Below are 15,863 nucleotides of genomic sequence, written 5' to 3' on the forward strand. Positions count from 1 at the left end.
TAAGACTTTGGGGGATACAAGAGTTTTATGGAAAGAAAGTTAGAAAAACATCTCCTAGATAAGTAGCATCCACATGTTCTGGGTCTTATCTAAGATACTGGGCTTTGCAATTGCTTTCATGAAGGAAGGGAATACTAGCAACCTCTTCTCCAGCAGAATTCTGTATATTAATTGCAATGCTGAACCAAATTATTAGAATTAAAGCTTACTGAAATAGTGTATTTTAAATGCTGATTTTGTAAGTTTTCAGGTGGTAGAGTGAGGGACAATTAAAAACTCCTGCTACATACATGTTCAAATAGATCTGGGAACTTCTGGGGAATTTAGCTGCTGACCCGACATTTATATGGTGTATGAACATACCTCTTCCTCCACAGACTGAAACTCTTTATCTTCAGCAGACAGATCAATGAGAATTGTTCCACTTCCAGAGGTATTCAGAGTTAAGTATGGGTTAAGACCTATCAAATGAAATTTGAAGGTAAAAAAAAACTTGCCAGAACCAACCCACCCCCAGCCCACAATAAACATTAACCCAACACAACCACCCGATTTATCTGATGCTTATTACTAGTTTTTAAAAGATTTTTATTTTGGGACAATTTAGGTTTATAGGAAAGCTGAGAGCACCAAGAGATCCTGTGCCCTCACTCCACTCTCTAAAGTCACTGTCAGGGACATTAACGGTCCCACTTTATACAATCACAGCACACTTATCAAAATTAAGTACATTACAGACTTTATTTGGATTTCACCAGTTTTTCCCCACTAATGTCCTTTTACTTTTCCAGGATCCAAACCAGAAAATTACACTGCATTTAGATGACTATTTTTTTGACCTTACAAGTCATAGGGTTTTGTGAGAATAGTTCTGAAAATCTTTCTATTCTTTATCTCCTATGTGTCATATGTTTTATTCTTCAAATTATTTCCTTTATTAACTAAGCAGCCCTTTCAGCATTTGGTCCCTTTATTTTTTTGTAAGACCGAGAAGAAACTAGCATGGCCACAGGTAATTTTAAATTATCCAAGAATGAGAAGTCATAAAGCTTACTAACGATGGAATGCTTATTCTAACCCATAACAGATTCACTTCAGCAATGAATTTACCCTATTTTCTGAATGTCAACAGTTAAGATCATATATACTTTTGTATTTTTACTCTCACAAAAGCTTTTAAAATGGAATCTTACATAGGATTTTCTAATTTCTTTGTTGTATCTGTTAACACAACCTTCCTTTAACCTCTCCAAGATCTCCAGAGCTCCACTGTTTTCTCAGGTAGGACTCAAGTACTTTTTTGATGTTGCTCAGTCACTAAGTCATGTCCGACTCTTTGCTACTCCATGGACTGCAGCATGCCAGGCTTCCCTGTCCTTCACTATCTCCCTCTCCCGGAGTTTGCTCAAACTCATGTAACACTGAGTCAGTGATGCCATCCAACCATCTCATCCTCTGTCATCCCCTTCTCCTCTTGCCTTCAATCCTTCCCAGCATCAGGGTCTTTTCTAGTGAGTCAGCTCTTCGCATCAGGTGGCCAAAGTATTGGAGCTTCAGCTTCAGCACCATTCCTTCCAATGGATATTCAGGGTTGATTTCCATTAGTATTGACAGGTTTGATCTCCTTGCTGTCCAAGGGACACTCAAGAGTCTTCTCCAGCACCCCAGTTTGAAAGCATCAATTCTTTGGCACTCAGCCTTCTTCATAGTCCAACTTTCACATTCATATATGACTACTGGAAAAACCATAGCTTTGACTATACGCACCTTTGTTGGCAAAGTGATGTCTCTGCTTTTAAATACCCTGTCTAGGTTCGTCATAGGTATTCTTCCAAGGAGCAGGCGTCTTTTACTTTCGTGGCTACAGTCACTGTCTGTAGTGACTTTGGAGACCAAGAAAATGAAATCTGACACTGTTTCCACATTTTCCCCATCTATTTGCCACAAAGTGACAGGACTGGATGCCATGATCTTCATTTTTTGAATGCTGAGTTTTAAGCCAGCTTTTTTGCTCTTCTCTTTCACCTTCATCAAGAGGCACTTTAGTTCTTCTTCACTTTCTGCCATTAAAGTAGTATCATCTGCATATCTGAGGTTGCTGACATTTCTCCCAGCAATCTTGATTCCAGTTTGTAATTCATCCAGCCTGGCATTTCACATGATGTACTCTGCATATAAGTCCTCTGCTGCTGGGTTAATGCGTGGCAGTTTCCCTCTGGAGACTAAGAGCACTGTTCTGGTCTGAATAACAGAACTGTCACAAACATGCCAAACCCTAATAATGATGTATAGGTATGGCTGCATTATAATATCTAAGGGAAGTATGACAACTATACACAGGAGGACATTTTATAGAAAAAACACTTAACAGAATAAAGTCTGTGACAGACACTGGACTAAGGCATCTTCGAATGCACCAAGAAGATACTCATAAGTGCTGAAAGATCAGAACATGTAATCTGTTGACTTGATGCACTGAGTAATAGCCAAGGCTGTTAAGTCAGCAAGGTAAGAGACAGTCAGAAGCTTGCCACTGGTTCTAATTTGCAAACTGGGTATAATGCCGCTATTATACAGACTCCTAGCTGCAAATGAAGATAAGGCAGGTGGTAACTTTATGTAGGAAAGTGACCCTGATGTGCTAGATCAGACACAGTCCTTCTGTGTTGTTGTGGTGTTTCTCCTCCACGTAGGAATCAATGTTCCTACTCAACTGCAGCTGGATGTCATCAGAATGACCAGAGGACCAAATGCAGCAGGGAGGGACGTACCTCTGCCACTTGGAAGCAGTGTATCTGTTTCTATCATTGTTTCCTGAGCCTTTAAACAGTGTTAACTGCCTCCCTACCAGATTCACAAGTGTTTTCTAGCAGAGGCATGAAACGGAGTCCAAGACTGAGGGTTCTAGTTCCTCTGAATACTCACATCCCAAAAAGCCTCGAGCCTGCCCTCTTCTTTATCTTATAAAATTTTGTCTTCTATACCAGGAATATCTAAGACTATCTCACATTTTAAACACTTTGCCCTAGTTCCTATCAGGGAAATAAAGTGCATCTACCGTTAATCAATCCTAATCCAGAAATTCAGTTTAAAGCATTCCTTAGCTTGAATCACCGAACTTTCCAAGTTCTCTTTTTGTTCCTCAAGAGACAGACCCTATGCCGGATAACACACATTCTTTGCTCACAACTCGCTCAGTTTTGCTGACGGAGGTTTGTCTTTAACCCCAGTTGTACGGCCAGGTCTTCAATTATAGGATGCTTCTAATCTCAGGGTACATCGCTCCCTCAGTTGAACAAGAAACTTAAAATGTGGTTCTGACAACTAAAATAACTCATCTTTTACACCAAGACCTGATATACAGAAAGTGTGAACATTTGCTGAATAAATGCAATTTGCATTTTCTTTAGGTATCAACATTCAAGAGAAATAAAGTATTATTCAACTTTGTTTCACTACGTTTCCTTAGATGCAACATTACTGTTTCCTTGTACTTTTACAGTGAGTGTTTAAAATGTAACTATTTACAGCAAAAGAGATTTACAACATTATTTTATGGGCAGGCCTGAACACCTAGCCGTTACCTATTATATTACCAAATGAGATATCCAAGTTTCAGATCTTTTAGAACGATATAATTTTTGAGCTACAACAACTTCAGAAATGAGTGAATGGAAATAATAGAAAAAACTTCAGAGCTAAAATAACACCCATATTTCTGAATGGCCCAGACACTTCACTTAGGTTCACAGAGTTAAAGGTAAGCAGTTCAGGAAACCTAACAGTGGCAGATTTAAGATTTGACCCCAGGTTTCCAGAATCCTCATTAGTACTTTTCTTATCAAGTGGACTATCAGAGATTTTAAAATTATCCTTTAGTAAGTTGAGGGCTGCCTTTATGCAAGCTGTTAAATTGATGATAGCAATGACTTAAAATGAAATACCTTGTTGTCCAGAGATAAGCCTCTCAACTCCTTTAATTAATTTGTGTCTATGTCCATAAGCATTGATTCCAATCTCTTTCAACTCCTTGTGTCCCATCTCAACTAATACATCCAACGTGATCTTACAAAAGAGAATGAAACTGTTTAGAAGACTTGTTTGGAAGACATTCATATATTGGTGTTCTCACAATGTTATTAGACTTATATATTTATTTCAAATGACTTCTGAACACAACACAGAAATGAAAGCATATCAGCTATTAAACTAAAACTGAAAAGCTGCAGTTAATTAAACAAGTTGAATCAAGAACTAACCAAAAACATCATTATTTTCATTTAGTATTTAAACCTGAGTGGAATTAAACTGCAAAACAAAAAGACATTTTCAAATTAACCATACTTAGGCACATAATTTTATCTTCTTCACTATCACTTTATATCCAACTATTTATACAATTTCTTAATGTAATGTTCCTACAGATTCTGCATTATGTTAACTGATAACTTCAGCATCATTGTTCAAACTAATCCTTTTAACCCTGAATATATGATTCCTATCTTGTGAAACTGAAGGCATTCTTTAAAATCCTGTGTTATTTACAAACCTTTCATGAAGCTTTCTTTGAATAGTCCGGCTTGTAATAACTCTTTATTTGAATTTCTATGCCAAAAACTTAATTCTTCATATGTTCTTGCTATAGCTCTGTAACTAGATTAAAATTCCTTAGAGGTACAAGTCTACAATAATTACATTTTCTGAACTCAAAAAATCAGTAAATGTACTCTGACAGAAAACTTAAATTAGGACTGTTTAAGAAAAGCCCAGATATATAGTATGTGTGTTTATATAGCTTCCCAAAGTGGTTATTAACGTGACAGGCTTAGAGTCGGTAATGACTGATGTAAGAGAACTGAACAAACTGAGGTCAAGGATAACTTACCTTTAAGAAATGCATAAGGTAGATTTATTCAAGAAAGCTATTTTGTTACCACGTAAGAAACAATTTTTATGTGCTAATAAACTAAACATGACTTAGTGAGTAAACAACAAGAGCAACAAACTAAATGGAAAAAAAACAAGCCAAATTAGAAGAGGGATTGATTTCCAGTCCTTTTAAAAAAAACATCCTTTTCAGTCCTCAATATGTTGAATGGTTCAGGGCATTTCAAAAGTTTCTATTTTTCCCTTGAGGTTCCCCAAAACAGCAAACCAAGTGAAACAACTCATGTACTTACCTGTTCTCGCTCAAATATATCCATTAGGTGTTCAAGTCCAAGATTTCTTACAAATTGAGTAATGCTAAAATCTATTCCTGGAACTGGAAAGTAAAAAAAACAACACAGAATTTCACATCAGAATAATGTGTATCAACAGAACAGCCAAGTTTTGTGATATTACAAAGAATATAAAGATGAAACAAAATATAACAGCCATCACAATATAATATTAAACTTAATATCAAAATTACAAAGAGGACTTCCATGGGGGTCCAGTGGTTAAGACTCTGCACTCCCAATGCACGGGGCACAGGTTCGATCCCTAGTCAGGAAACTAAGAACCCATATATGTGCTGCCACACCAAAAAAAAAAAAGTGACGAAAAAGCTATAACATTTCATCATTAAAAGAAAGGGCACTCACATGTTACAAAGAAATCTTTTCTTTTTAAAGAAAATTATTTTTAATTGTATCTTTAAAATAAGTTTCCATACAGCTTAAACTAATATATTATTATATGTCAATTATATCTGAATGTAAAAACAAAGTTTCCCTATCTTAAGGTAAAGAGACTATAGGTATATGTGCCTTTTTTTTTCTTTTTTGGCAGTACCATGTGGCTTGCGGGATCTTAGTTACCCAATTACGGACTGAAACAAGGCCCATGGCCGTGAAAGTGTCAAGTCCTAATCATTGGACTACCACAGAATTTCTTTCCTTTTCTTTAAAAAAAAAAAAACACCCAAAAAACTCAAAATTATAATACACTGGAAGAGACAAATAAAGCCATAGTACTCAACCAAAAGGATTTCTATAGCTTTCAAAAAGTATGTTTACATCTAAAGAATAAGTGAGCATTAGAACCTCATCAAGTCTGAACATGGAGGGAGAAACTTTCATTAGAATTTCAATAATAATATTAAAAATTACTTTTCAGCAATCCAATATCAGTTATTTTGGCTGAATGTCTCACCTTCCTTTTTCTCCAAACTGGAAGCACCCTCTGTTCCACTTGAACTGACTACTGAAGATAGTTCAGAAAAACTGCCAGATAAGTTGTCAAGACTGCTGGCTGCAGAAAGGCTTGATGGGCTGGATGGACCTGAAGACAGAGCATCTGCAGCGGCTCCTGGGCTTCTCATGCCATTGAGCACTTGAGGTTTATAACATGAAGGCAGAGCAGAAGGGGGCATGGCTGCTGTCAGGAGAGCACTGACATCATCTGCCTGGAGTACATGTCAGAGAGAGAGGAAACCCACAGTAAGCAGGTTGTAAAACTCTACTATACCCAACAGAATGCATTAAAAAAAAAAGACAAAACCCTAGCAGATTTGCACTAGAATTGCTTATATAAAAATGATTATTTTAAAAAGTGAAGCAAATAAGTGATATTCAGCTAAACTGTTATTAATTGTGAAACATAATATAGAACACATACTCTGAGGCATACAAAATAAAAGTGTAAGATGTGGCAAAGCCAAGAAAAAAAATCCTAAGACATCATGATTGATGTACTGATGTACTGAAATTAATTTTAGAAATATAAACTTTAAAAAGTAAGATCTGAAAACTTTTAAAGGCATTCTGAAGTAATTCAATCTATGTAGAACTTTAGCAAACAGAATGATGGTTGATTTTTTTTGGAAAAATTTCAGCAACATATTCGTTTCTCAAAATTGAACACTTGGAAGGGTAGGGAATAAAGATATAATTTTAATCAAATATGCCAGAATGGAAAAAAATCCCCAAATTTACTGGTATATTAATTTAATTAGTAACAAATACTATTCTTTCGGTGGCTCAGTGGTGAAGAATCCGCCTGGCAAGCAGGAGATATGGATTCGATCCCAGGGTTGGGAATATCCCCTGGAGAAGGAAATGGAACCCACTCCAGTACTCTTGCTTGGGAAATCCCATAGACAGAGGAGCCTGGTGGGATATAGTCCATACGGTCCCAAAAGAGTCAGACATGACTTAGCAATTAAACAACAACTATTCTTTTACAATGCTCAATTAAGACACCAAGTAATTAACATTCAGCAAGAAGTAAATCAGTACTTGTTTTCATGGCTTGTCATTTATACTACCTTTTCAATCCTCACCTTCTTTCCCTGAATCTGAGGACTCCCATGACACTCATAGTTGGTATGTAACACTTAAAAACAATAATAGCACAATTTACTGGATACTTCTTATGTACCTGAGAGCATGAGGTACATCCCCTCATTTAATTCTCATATTAACCAAATACATTTTACCTCCATTAACAGATTAGGTAACTGAGACTTTGAGGTTAAGCAACCTGCAAAACCATACAACTGTTAAGTGGTAGAGCTAGAATTCTAAGGCAGGTCTGTTTGACTCTAAAGCCCAAGCATGTTCGCTAGGGCATCCTGTTTCAATGTCACTTAATTACATCTAGTGGACTAACACATGGGTGGACTGAATGAAAAAAAGTTCACTTCTAAGTTAGTTTGGAACTGGAAGGACATTTCCCTTAAGAAATAATCCTGCAAATACAGTTGAGCTGTCAGCTTGCTTAGGAAATTCTATCCAACCAGCTGAACTAAATTTCATGAAGCACCCTGCCTGCTTGTTTCTCAACTAATGTAAGCAGTATACCTTATACTTCTCTTTCCCATTTCTAAAAGTACTCAGCTTACAATAACCGATAATTCTACTATTTACTTACTATATTTTAATACCAAAGAGATCCAAAATTTAAACCAAGCTAAAAGCCAGATTTTGCCACATTCACCATGAAGACATTATACACACACACACACACACACACACACACACACACACACACACACACACACCCCCCCCAAGGGAATTTTTAAAACATCAGGAAAGCACTGAGATTTTTTTCAAAGATCCCATCACTTACTGAAACTAAATCTAAAGGTGTTTGTCCTTCCTGATTTTTAAGCGTTGGATCAGCTCCATGGGCCAACAGTAATGCACAAAGCTGTGTTCGTCCCTTCTGGGCTGCCTCGTGCAAAGGTGTGAAAGCCCATTTGTCCGTAGCATTGACACATGCATTATATTTTATTAGTAAAGCTGCTACATCTACATGCTGTAAAAGAAAACCAACTTATTACAGTCTGAATTATTACTTTATCATATTTTAGTTCTTAAAAAGACACTAGCTATACTCTAGAAATGAAAAAATGTGCTTTTTCCCCATCAAAATTTATGGGCTATTGATTAAAAATTACAGTAGTAGACATTTACATAACTTGAGAAAATATCTAGAAAATAGATAATACTACTACACAGGAAGAAACTAAACAGAACTTTAACAATATCTCATTTAAGTGTTATAACTGCTAAACATCAATTTATAAACCTGCAGCCTTCCTTAATTAATCAACTGAAGATGGTCAATACTGATGGTTAATATTCAAGGCTATTAAATATAAGTCAGAAACAATGCATCTGATCTCAACAGATTTGTATGAATCCCAGTGGATTTTCTGGGTACCAACAAATAAACAAAATCACTAACATCTCACTGAAAATAAGAGCTGTGTGCTAAGGAAGGTGAAACAATGAAAGACAAAACGTCCCATGTCACACAGCAAGCTCCCAGCAAGCTACAACAGACAGAATTGAAACTTAGACGTTATTTAATCTTCAGCGCTCATATTTATTCTCTGTAAAATGACAAAGTCAAACTAAATTTCCTTTGAGTTGTAATCCTGATTTTCACTGAGAAAACTTCTGACATTTTAAAAGCTGACATGAAAGAACTTACGCCGTAAGACGCTGCATTGTGTAAAGGAATAAGTCCTCCTTTGTCCTGAGCATTCACATCAGCTCCATGTTGTAGGAGATACTCTGCCACTTCTAAATTATTATAACCAGCTAATTTAGAAAAGAAGTAAAATCACTTTTACTTGTTAATATAAAAATAGCTACACACACACATATATATTTCTAAAAAACAGGATTTTTAAAATAAGAGCTTTTATAGAAATCTGAAATTCTCCAATGGAATCTATTAAAGATTTAGCTTATGAAAAAAAATTGCCCACTGGCCTCAAGTTGAACGTTATCAGTGATGAAATTCATTTCTTTTTGAGATCCTAAAGTTATATTGCTTGATTTACTTAAATCGTCCCTTTTAAAACCTTCTTAACAAAGTCCCTGCCTTCATGGTTATTGTATACACAACTTCCTGACCTCAGGTAAATGGTCTCAAGGCTCCAAGTAAAAGGCATCCTAAAAGCAGAGTTAGGAACAGAAGTGGCTGGCAGAGCAGAAGACAACACATCAGTGGGTCTCGGGGTGCCATTTCCTCAGAAGGTCACAAAGACATGTTTTTTGCCGGAGAGAATGTAAGGGTACACATCTCTACCGGCAGCAGAATCTACTGCTGCTGAAGCCATGAAGTAGTAAAACCGAGTATTTTATAAATGTACTATAATGCCCCAGCTGTCATCTTGGGAACCGACAGCTGTCTTAGTATGTGTTCTTGGTAAAAAAAAAAAAAGTATGTATTGATATATTGTATTTGACACATAATCATAGTTTGAAAGCAAATCTGGAATTTAACTTTGCCAACATAAAATCAGCTATCACTTGAAACTTTAGAATAGTTCAAAATATATAATTCATTCACTTTTACTGCAGTTTTCAGCCTTTTGCTGAGACATCTAAAGCAAAAAAAAAAAAAATCAGTAAGATCAAGGAAAACAAAACTACCATAAGGTAAATACACCAAATTCAAAACTCCTTCCATGTCTCAAAGCGTAATACTATATAAGTGAGAAACGTTTTGTGTGTATAATGTATTTGCCACTTACAAAAATAACACACACTTACAAAGTAATGCTCAGTGTTCTAGATAAGCTACCATAAAGATTCAAAGCCTATGTAAGTAATTATGCATGGCACAATCCAAATCAGAGATCAGGCCACATTTTGTCTTACATGGACTACTAACTCCTGATTGCCAGAAGAAGAAAAGTCTTACCTCGCTTTGTTAGCATTTGTGGTTTATCACTTCCAAAATGCTCTAAAAGACACATAGATGGAGTAATTCTTTCCCTTGACCTGTGGGTTTCCAACTCACACGGGGTCATAATTTAAAGGTATAAACCACAAACACTAAAATCTCTTATGGGACTTAGCTGGTGGAAATGGCTGGGACTCTGTGCTTCCATTGCAGGGGGCCTGGGTTTGATACCTGGTTGGGAAACTAAGATCCTGCATGCCACGCCGCCAGGCATGGCCAAAAAATAAACAAAAAATTCCCTAGGAACATAGTTGCTCACAATGTGAGACTAAAAGGAAGTGACAGAAGAGAACTTCCCACATTACACAAAGTGGCAGAAACACCTGCATTCCTTTTTTTTTTTTAAACCACGTATATTTATACTTATCTGTATGGGTCAAACATGCCTATGAAGCAACTCCACTAAAAGACTAGTAGCTCAGTGATTTTAATGACCCACTCCCTAGCAACTTTTTCTTCTTTTTTTTAAAGGTATATGCATTTTTATTTTAAAAATATTATTATTTTTTGGCCACGAGGCATGTGGGATCTTAGTTCTCTGATCTGGGACTGAACCCATGCCCCTGCAGTGGAAGCAAGAGTCTTAACCTATAGACTGCCAGGGAAGTCCTGCCAGCACCTTCAACGCAGCTCAGAAAGTTGTACTGAAATCACAATGCTGCACCACATGCAATGAAGACAAAGATACACTCTGCCAGCTTCATGAGTGAAAACTCAGGACAAATGTTAGGTATTCTACTATATTCCCCAAATTTCCTATGGTGAAGCCCTAATCATTAGTACCTTAGAATGTGACTGTACTTGAAGATAAGGCCTTTTAAGAGGTAATTCAGTTAAAACAAGGCCATGAGGGTCAGCCCTAATTCAACATGACTGCTGTCCTTATAAGAGGAGGAAGTTAGGACACAGAGACACCAGGGATGCACATATACACAGAAAAGGCCATGTGAGGACTCAGAGAGAAGGTGGCCATCTGTGAGCCAAGGACTGAGGCCTCAGAAAAAACCAATCCTGCCAACATTTCCAAAGCTGAGAAAATACATCTCTGTTGCTTAAGCCACCTAGTCTGTGGTAATTTGTTAAGGCAGGCCTTACAAACTAATACAACAAATAACAAGAATTATATGTAAGTTTTGGAAGTCTAAAGACTTTTTTCTGCTTCTGTTTAACAACTATCATCAGAAGAATGGAAAATTTTAACTTCCCATCAGGAAGGCTGACTCAAGCAAGCATATTTTCAAAGCTTTACAGCGAAAACATATTCACCAAAGATGATTCAAACAACATGATGACCTGGAATAAAGGTTCTAAAGCACCTGGAGACTGGCAAAGCCTCTTTCAATTATTCTTAATGAATGTAAATTGCTATACTGTAGAGAACACGGCCCTGTATTAGAAGACACCTGATTCAAATCTTTCAAATTTACTTACAGGAAATATTTTACTCAGGTAAAATGAATCTTAGATGTACCAGCCTAAGTCTGTGACATTTCATTCACCTACCTGCTAAATGTAAGGGTGTTGAATGTCGGCCTTGTGTATCACGGCAATTTACATTATCTGGTGAAGACAACTTCTTTACTCTGGCTAAACAACCCTTCTTGGCAGCATCCAATAAAGCTGCATCTCCCCTAAGTAGATCTTGAATATCTGTATCTCCATCTTTAACCAGATCCAAAGGAGTGTTTCCATCTCTGTTTTTCTTTGTGGGGTCTGCACCATGCTGGGTATGTGAAAAACAGAAAGGGAAGGTTTAGCTTAAGTTTGCCTTTGGATGACGAGAAAATAGTTAACCTATTTTATACAGAGACTCTACCTTAAAGGTTAACATGACTATTAATAATGCTTAATACACAAAAAATTACAATAAAAAATAGACACTTAAGTATTATTGAGCTTTAATTAATGCAAGAATATAACCAAAACTTTAACCTACATTCAAAACAAAACAGTATTTCACTAAAAATTACCGTTCACATATGCTATTTTTAGTTTTCACAAACATTTCAATGTGTGCATAAAGTATAAATTTAACTATAGTCTTATTTTACTGTAAAATACCTACACTGGTACCAGTGCAGACACCAACATACTATCAATTTCATTAGTGCTAAATAAACCTGGGTTATAGTGTTCATGACATTTATTCTGAAATCTAGGTACAGAATTAGAGTTTTGCTTCTTATCCCTTTATGATTAAAGTTTGGAGTTATAAGTAATATAATAAACATATTCTACGTTATATACCCTGTCCATAAATACTTAAATATACCTGAAGCAGAAGTTTGCAAATTTCATATTTTCCTTTGGCTGCAGCTTCATGTAAAGGTGTAAATTTCCATAAGTCAGCTACATTAACTACTGCTCCATGCTTAACAAGAAGTTCTGCAACTTCATAATGTCCGTAAGAACACGCATTGTGCAAAGGTACAAGGCCTCTGAAATGAAAAGTTAAATAAAAAACAAAACACAAAGATATATTTTAATTTAAATAACTACACAGAGATGATAAATTTCTTGAATTGTACAAGAAATTTTACTGATTTTAATTTATAGAACCTAAATTTATTGTAAGCAGAAATGGAATTATTTGGCAGGGGCAGAGAGGAAATTTTATTTTTTTATTTTTATTTTTTGAAATTTTAAAATTATTTAAAATTGCAGAGAACATAACAAGCATCTATTTTGCAATATGTAGGATTAAGAATTATATATTTTTATTTATTTTAATTTTTTTTTCTCTTTTGGCCACAGCACAGTTTATGGGATTTTAGTTCCCTGACCTAAACCTGAGGCCATGGCAGTGAGAACCACTGAACCAACAGGGGATTCCCAAGAAGTATTTTTTTTTTTTTAATTAATATAAACTGGAAAAAATCAAGTATCCTCAATGCAAACTAAAATATTTACTATATTAAAAATCAGTATCACACTACTGTTGCAATCTCCTTGGCTATTATAAAATAACAAGGCATTAAGCAACTAAGTCTTCATAAAAATGCTACTTCATAAAAATCATAAAATCTTAACTGAAATTAAGAAGTATACTTAAGCCAATGTTAGAGAACAGACTTCTCTGAAAATAAAAGAACCACCATCTCATAAAAATGTTTTCAGATTTTCCTAAGAGGGTCAGATAAAGGCACAGAGAGGCCACAGCAATGGCTAGTACTTGCCCTTTATCTTTAGCGTGCACATCAGCTCCGTGTTGCAGCAGATATTCCACCACAGACACCCGATTATAGCCAGCTGCAAAATGGAGCGGTGTAGACTGACGCCCTTCAATGTCTCTGCAGTTGACACTCTGAACAGTACACAGTTTCTGTAGGATGCAACACAGTATACACATGATGCTATATATTCTGACTTCTTTTTTTCGTTCATCTAGTAGAAATTTCAAATGCCTGATTTATTTTGTCTCATCAAATTTCTCAGACACTCTTTGCTATTTATTACTTCATCTTGTCCTTTATTGGCAATCCCTCTGGTCCTCTTATCTGTAATCATCTTCTTTTGCTAAAGCTAGTGGGTAAATTTTATTATTACCATTACTACTATTTACATAAAGGTAATGTAAGTAGCAGTAAGCAACAGTAATTTCCATTTTGTGGCAAATATATATACAGATACACTGGATCATAGAAGCACTGGCATCACCTAGGAACTTGCTAAAAACTCAGATTCTCAGACGCTCTGACCTACTCAATCAGACTCTGCATTCTGACATGATCTCTAGGTGATCTGTAAGCACATTAAAAATCTGAGGAGTACTGTTCTAGAATAGTGGTTCTTAAATTTTCATGTGAATTGGGTCCAGCCTCCAGATGTCTGGGACTGGGCCTGAGAAGTTGCATTTCTAACAAGTTCCCATATGATGCTGATGCTGACTGTCAAGGAATTACACCCAGAGAATTATACTGTACTATATGGAATGAATTAATTAATAGATTGCTATTGGTTATGTACCATCCTTGGGAGAGTTAAGAAAAGTCACTCTGAAGTTTTTACATTTTTTTGTTTGTTTTTGTTCTTCAGATGAGAAGTCTGGCTGAAAAAAGCTGTAACACTCAAAATACTCAAGGGTATTTTGCATGAAAAGTGTGAATATTTGAGGAAAGAAAGCAGCACAGATAATAAATCATGGTGTTTAAAAAAAAGTCAAAAGAATATTTTAGTAAAAAGAATATTAGTAAAAATCCTTTCTCTTTTTTACTAGCCTACCCTAAAGCAGAGATAAGCTAAGCCTAATAAACCAAAGGAGCCAGGGATCAGTGGTTTTACCTCAACGGGTTTAATAACAGGTCTGACAAAGCTATTCGGTTGCTTTCCACACGAGAGCTTGTTAGATACACACATTCAGTGTTCTGTCACTGAGAAAGGGTGTTTTGTGGGTCTGAAGTCGGCTCTAGGGAATAAGTATTTTCAACTTGTGTAAAGTGTTGCTGCTAGATTCAGTAGTTATCACTGGCCACTCTTAACTCCCTAGCTCTCAAGTTTAATTTTGTCCATTCAGAGAAGTTTTCTAGTAGTAGGTGTCTAAGTATCTAGCCTGACAGCTCACCAGTAGACAAACACAACCAAGCACATAATTAAGTGTTCACTGGGAAACATGCAGGTGGTGGTGTCTCAGTGATTCATACCAAGCTGCCTGTCTACAGATACACAAGGAATAGAAAGGTTGATGGAGATAAATTTTCAGTAAGTGACTTTAAAAGTAGAGGTAAGGGAAGACAGCCTAATGCCTATCACAGGGAGAGGAAGGTCCTCCTTAATTAAATGGCATTATTTCATTCTCTAAGTACAATTACTGTACCTAGTCTCATCCTCACTTCATCTGTTTCTTCCTATGGTCTTCTTTTATCTTTATGAAAACAAAGTCTGGTTTTTAATAGTAGGCGTACTGAACACAGCTTTATGCTCTTTAATATATGTAAATGGATGAGCATTACAGTTTTTTATCACCACCTCCACTCAACACATAAAAATCAACTACTTGACTTTAACTCCACCTTGCCCATCTAACACAACTTACCATTTCCTCCAGGACAAACACCTCACTATCCTTAACTTGAGTGATTTGTTTTTCTATGTCATTCATTAGTCAGTAAGAGAAACAAAATCCCTCTTTCAATACCGTATTAACCTCCTAATTAAGGGCATGAGAACATAACTACAAAACAAGTCAAATAATAAAACTGCATAATAGCATTTTTCTTTCAAAACAATGAAATCTGAAGTTACCTGGAGGTGACTGTACTATCTACACAGATAAAGCAGGAGGAAAAGAGCACATGGACTTTTAAAATCAACTTTCAGAAATCTCTTGATTTAAAAGCACAGTGAATAAATATCCTCAGAGCTCAAGTTCTGATGAGACCATAATTCACATCGTTTCATTCTCAAGAAATCTAATTTACTTTGTGGGGTAGGTCTGTTCAGGATTAAGAACACCATAAAGAAATATACTGAAACTGCTTCAAATGGAGACTTCTGCCATGAATCAAATCAATAATTTTAGCTTTTAATAAAACTTATTACCTATCAATGCTCCCTCAAATAGGACCAAGCATTTTTTAAAAAGTCTGTTTGCGGCGAGGACACAACAGGGCTTTTTCCCTCCTACTGGCTTTGGGAATTGAAATCAACATTGTTTTACTAAAGAATTATTTAATCATGAA

At 36.0% G+C, this 15,863-nt stretch overlaps 1 protein-coding gene across 1 annotated transcript in view; it reads right to left on the reverse strand.

Annotated features, from left to right (window-relative positions):
• Window positions 1-15,863, reverse strand: part of TNKS2 (tankyrase 2) — a 63,682-nt gene that overhangs the window by 12,617 nt on the left and 35,202 nt on the right. Inside the window, exons 14-22 of the mRNA XM_043476014.1 lie at window positions 13,362-13,507; window positions 12,458-12,623; window positions 11,689-11,908; window positions 8,923-9,032; window positions 8,053-8,241; window positions 6,136-6,388; window positions 5,181-5,263; window positions 3,945-4,065; window positions 364-461 (exon numbers count right to left, since the gene is read on the reverse strand). Of these exons, the coding sequence (XP_043331949.1) occupies window positions 364-461; window positions 3,945-4,065; window positions 5,181-5,263; window positions 6,136-6,388; window positions 8,053-8,241; window positions 8,923-9,032; window positions 11,689-11,908; window positions 12,458-12,623; window positions 13,362-13,507 (1,386 nt within the window). The remainder of the gene's footprint in view (window positions 1-363; window positions 462-3,944; window positions 4,066-5,180; window positions 5,264-6,135; window positions 6,389-8,052; window positions 8,242-8,922; window positions 9,033-11,688; window positions 11,909-12,457; window positions 12,624-13,361; window positions 13,508-15,863) is intronic.

The sequence above is a fragment of the Cervus canadensis genome, chromosome 8 (genome assembly GCF_019320065.1).
Source record: "Cervus canadensis isolate Bull #8, Minnesota chromosome 8, ASM1932006v1, whole genome shotgun sequence".
In the NCBI taxonomy this organism is placed as follows: domain Eukaryota; kingdom Metazoa; phylum Chordata; class Mammalia; order Artiodactyla; family Cervidae; genus Cervus; species Cervus canadensis.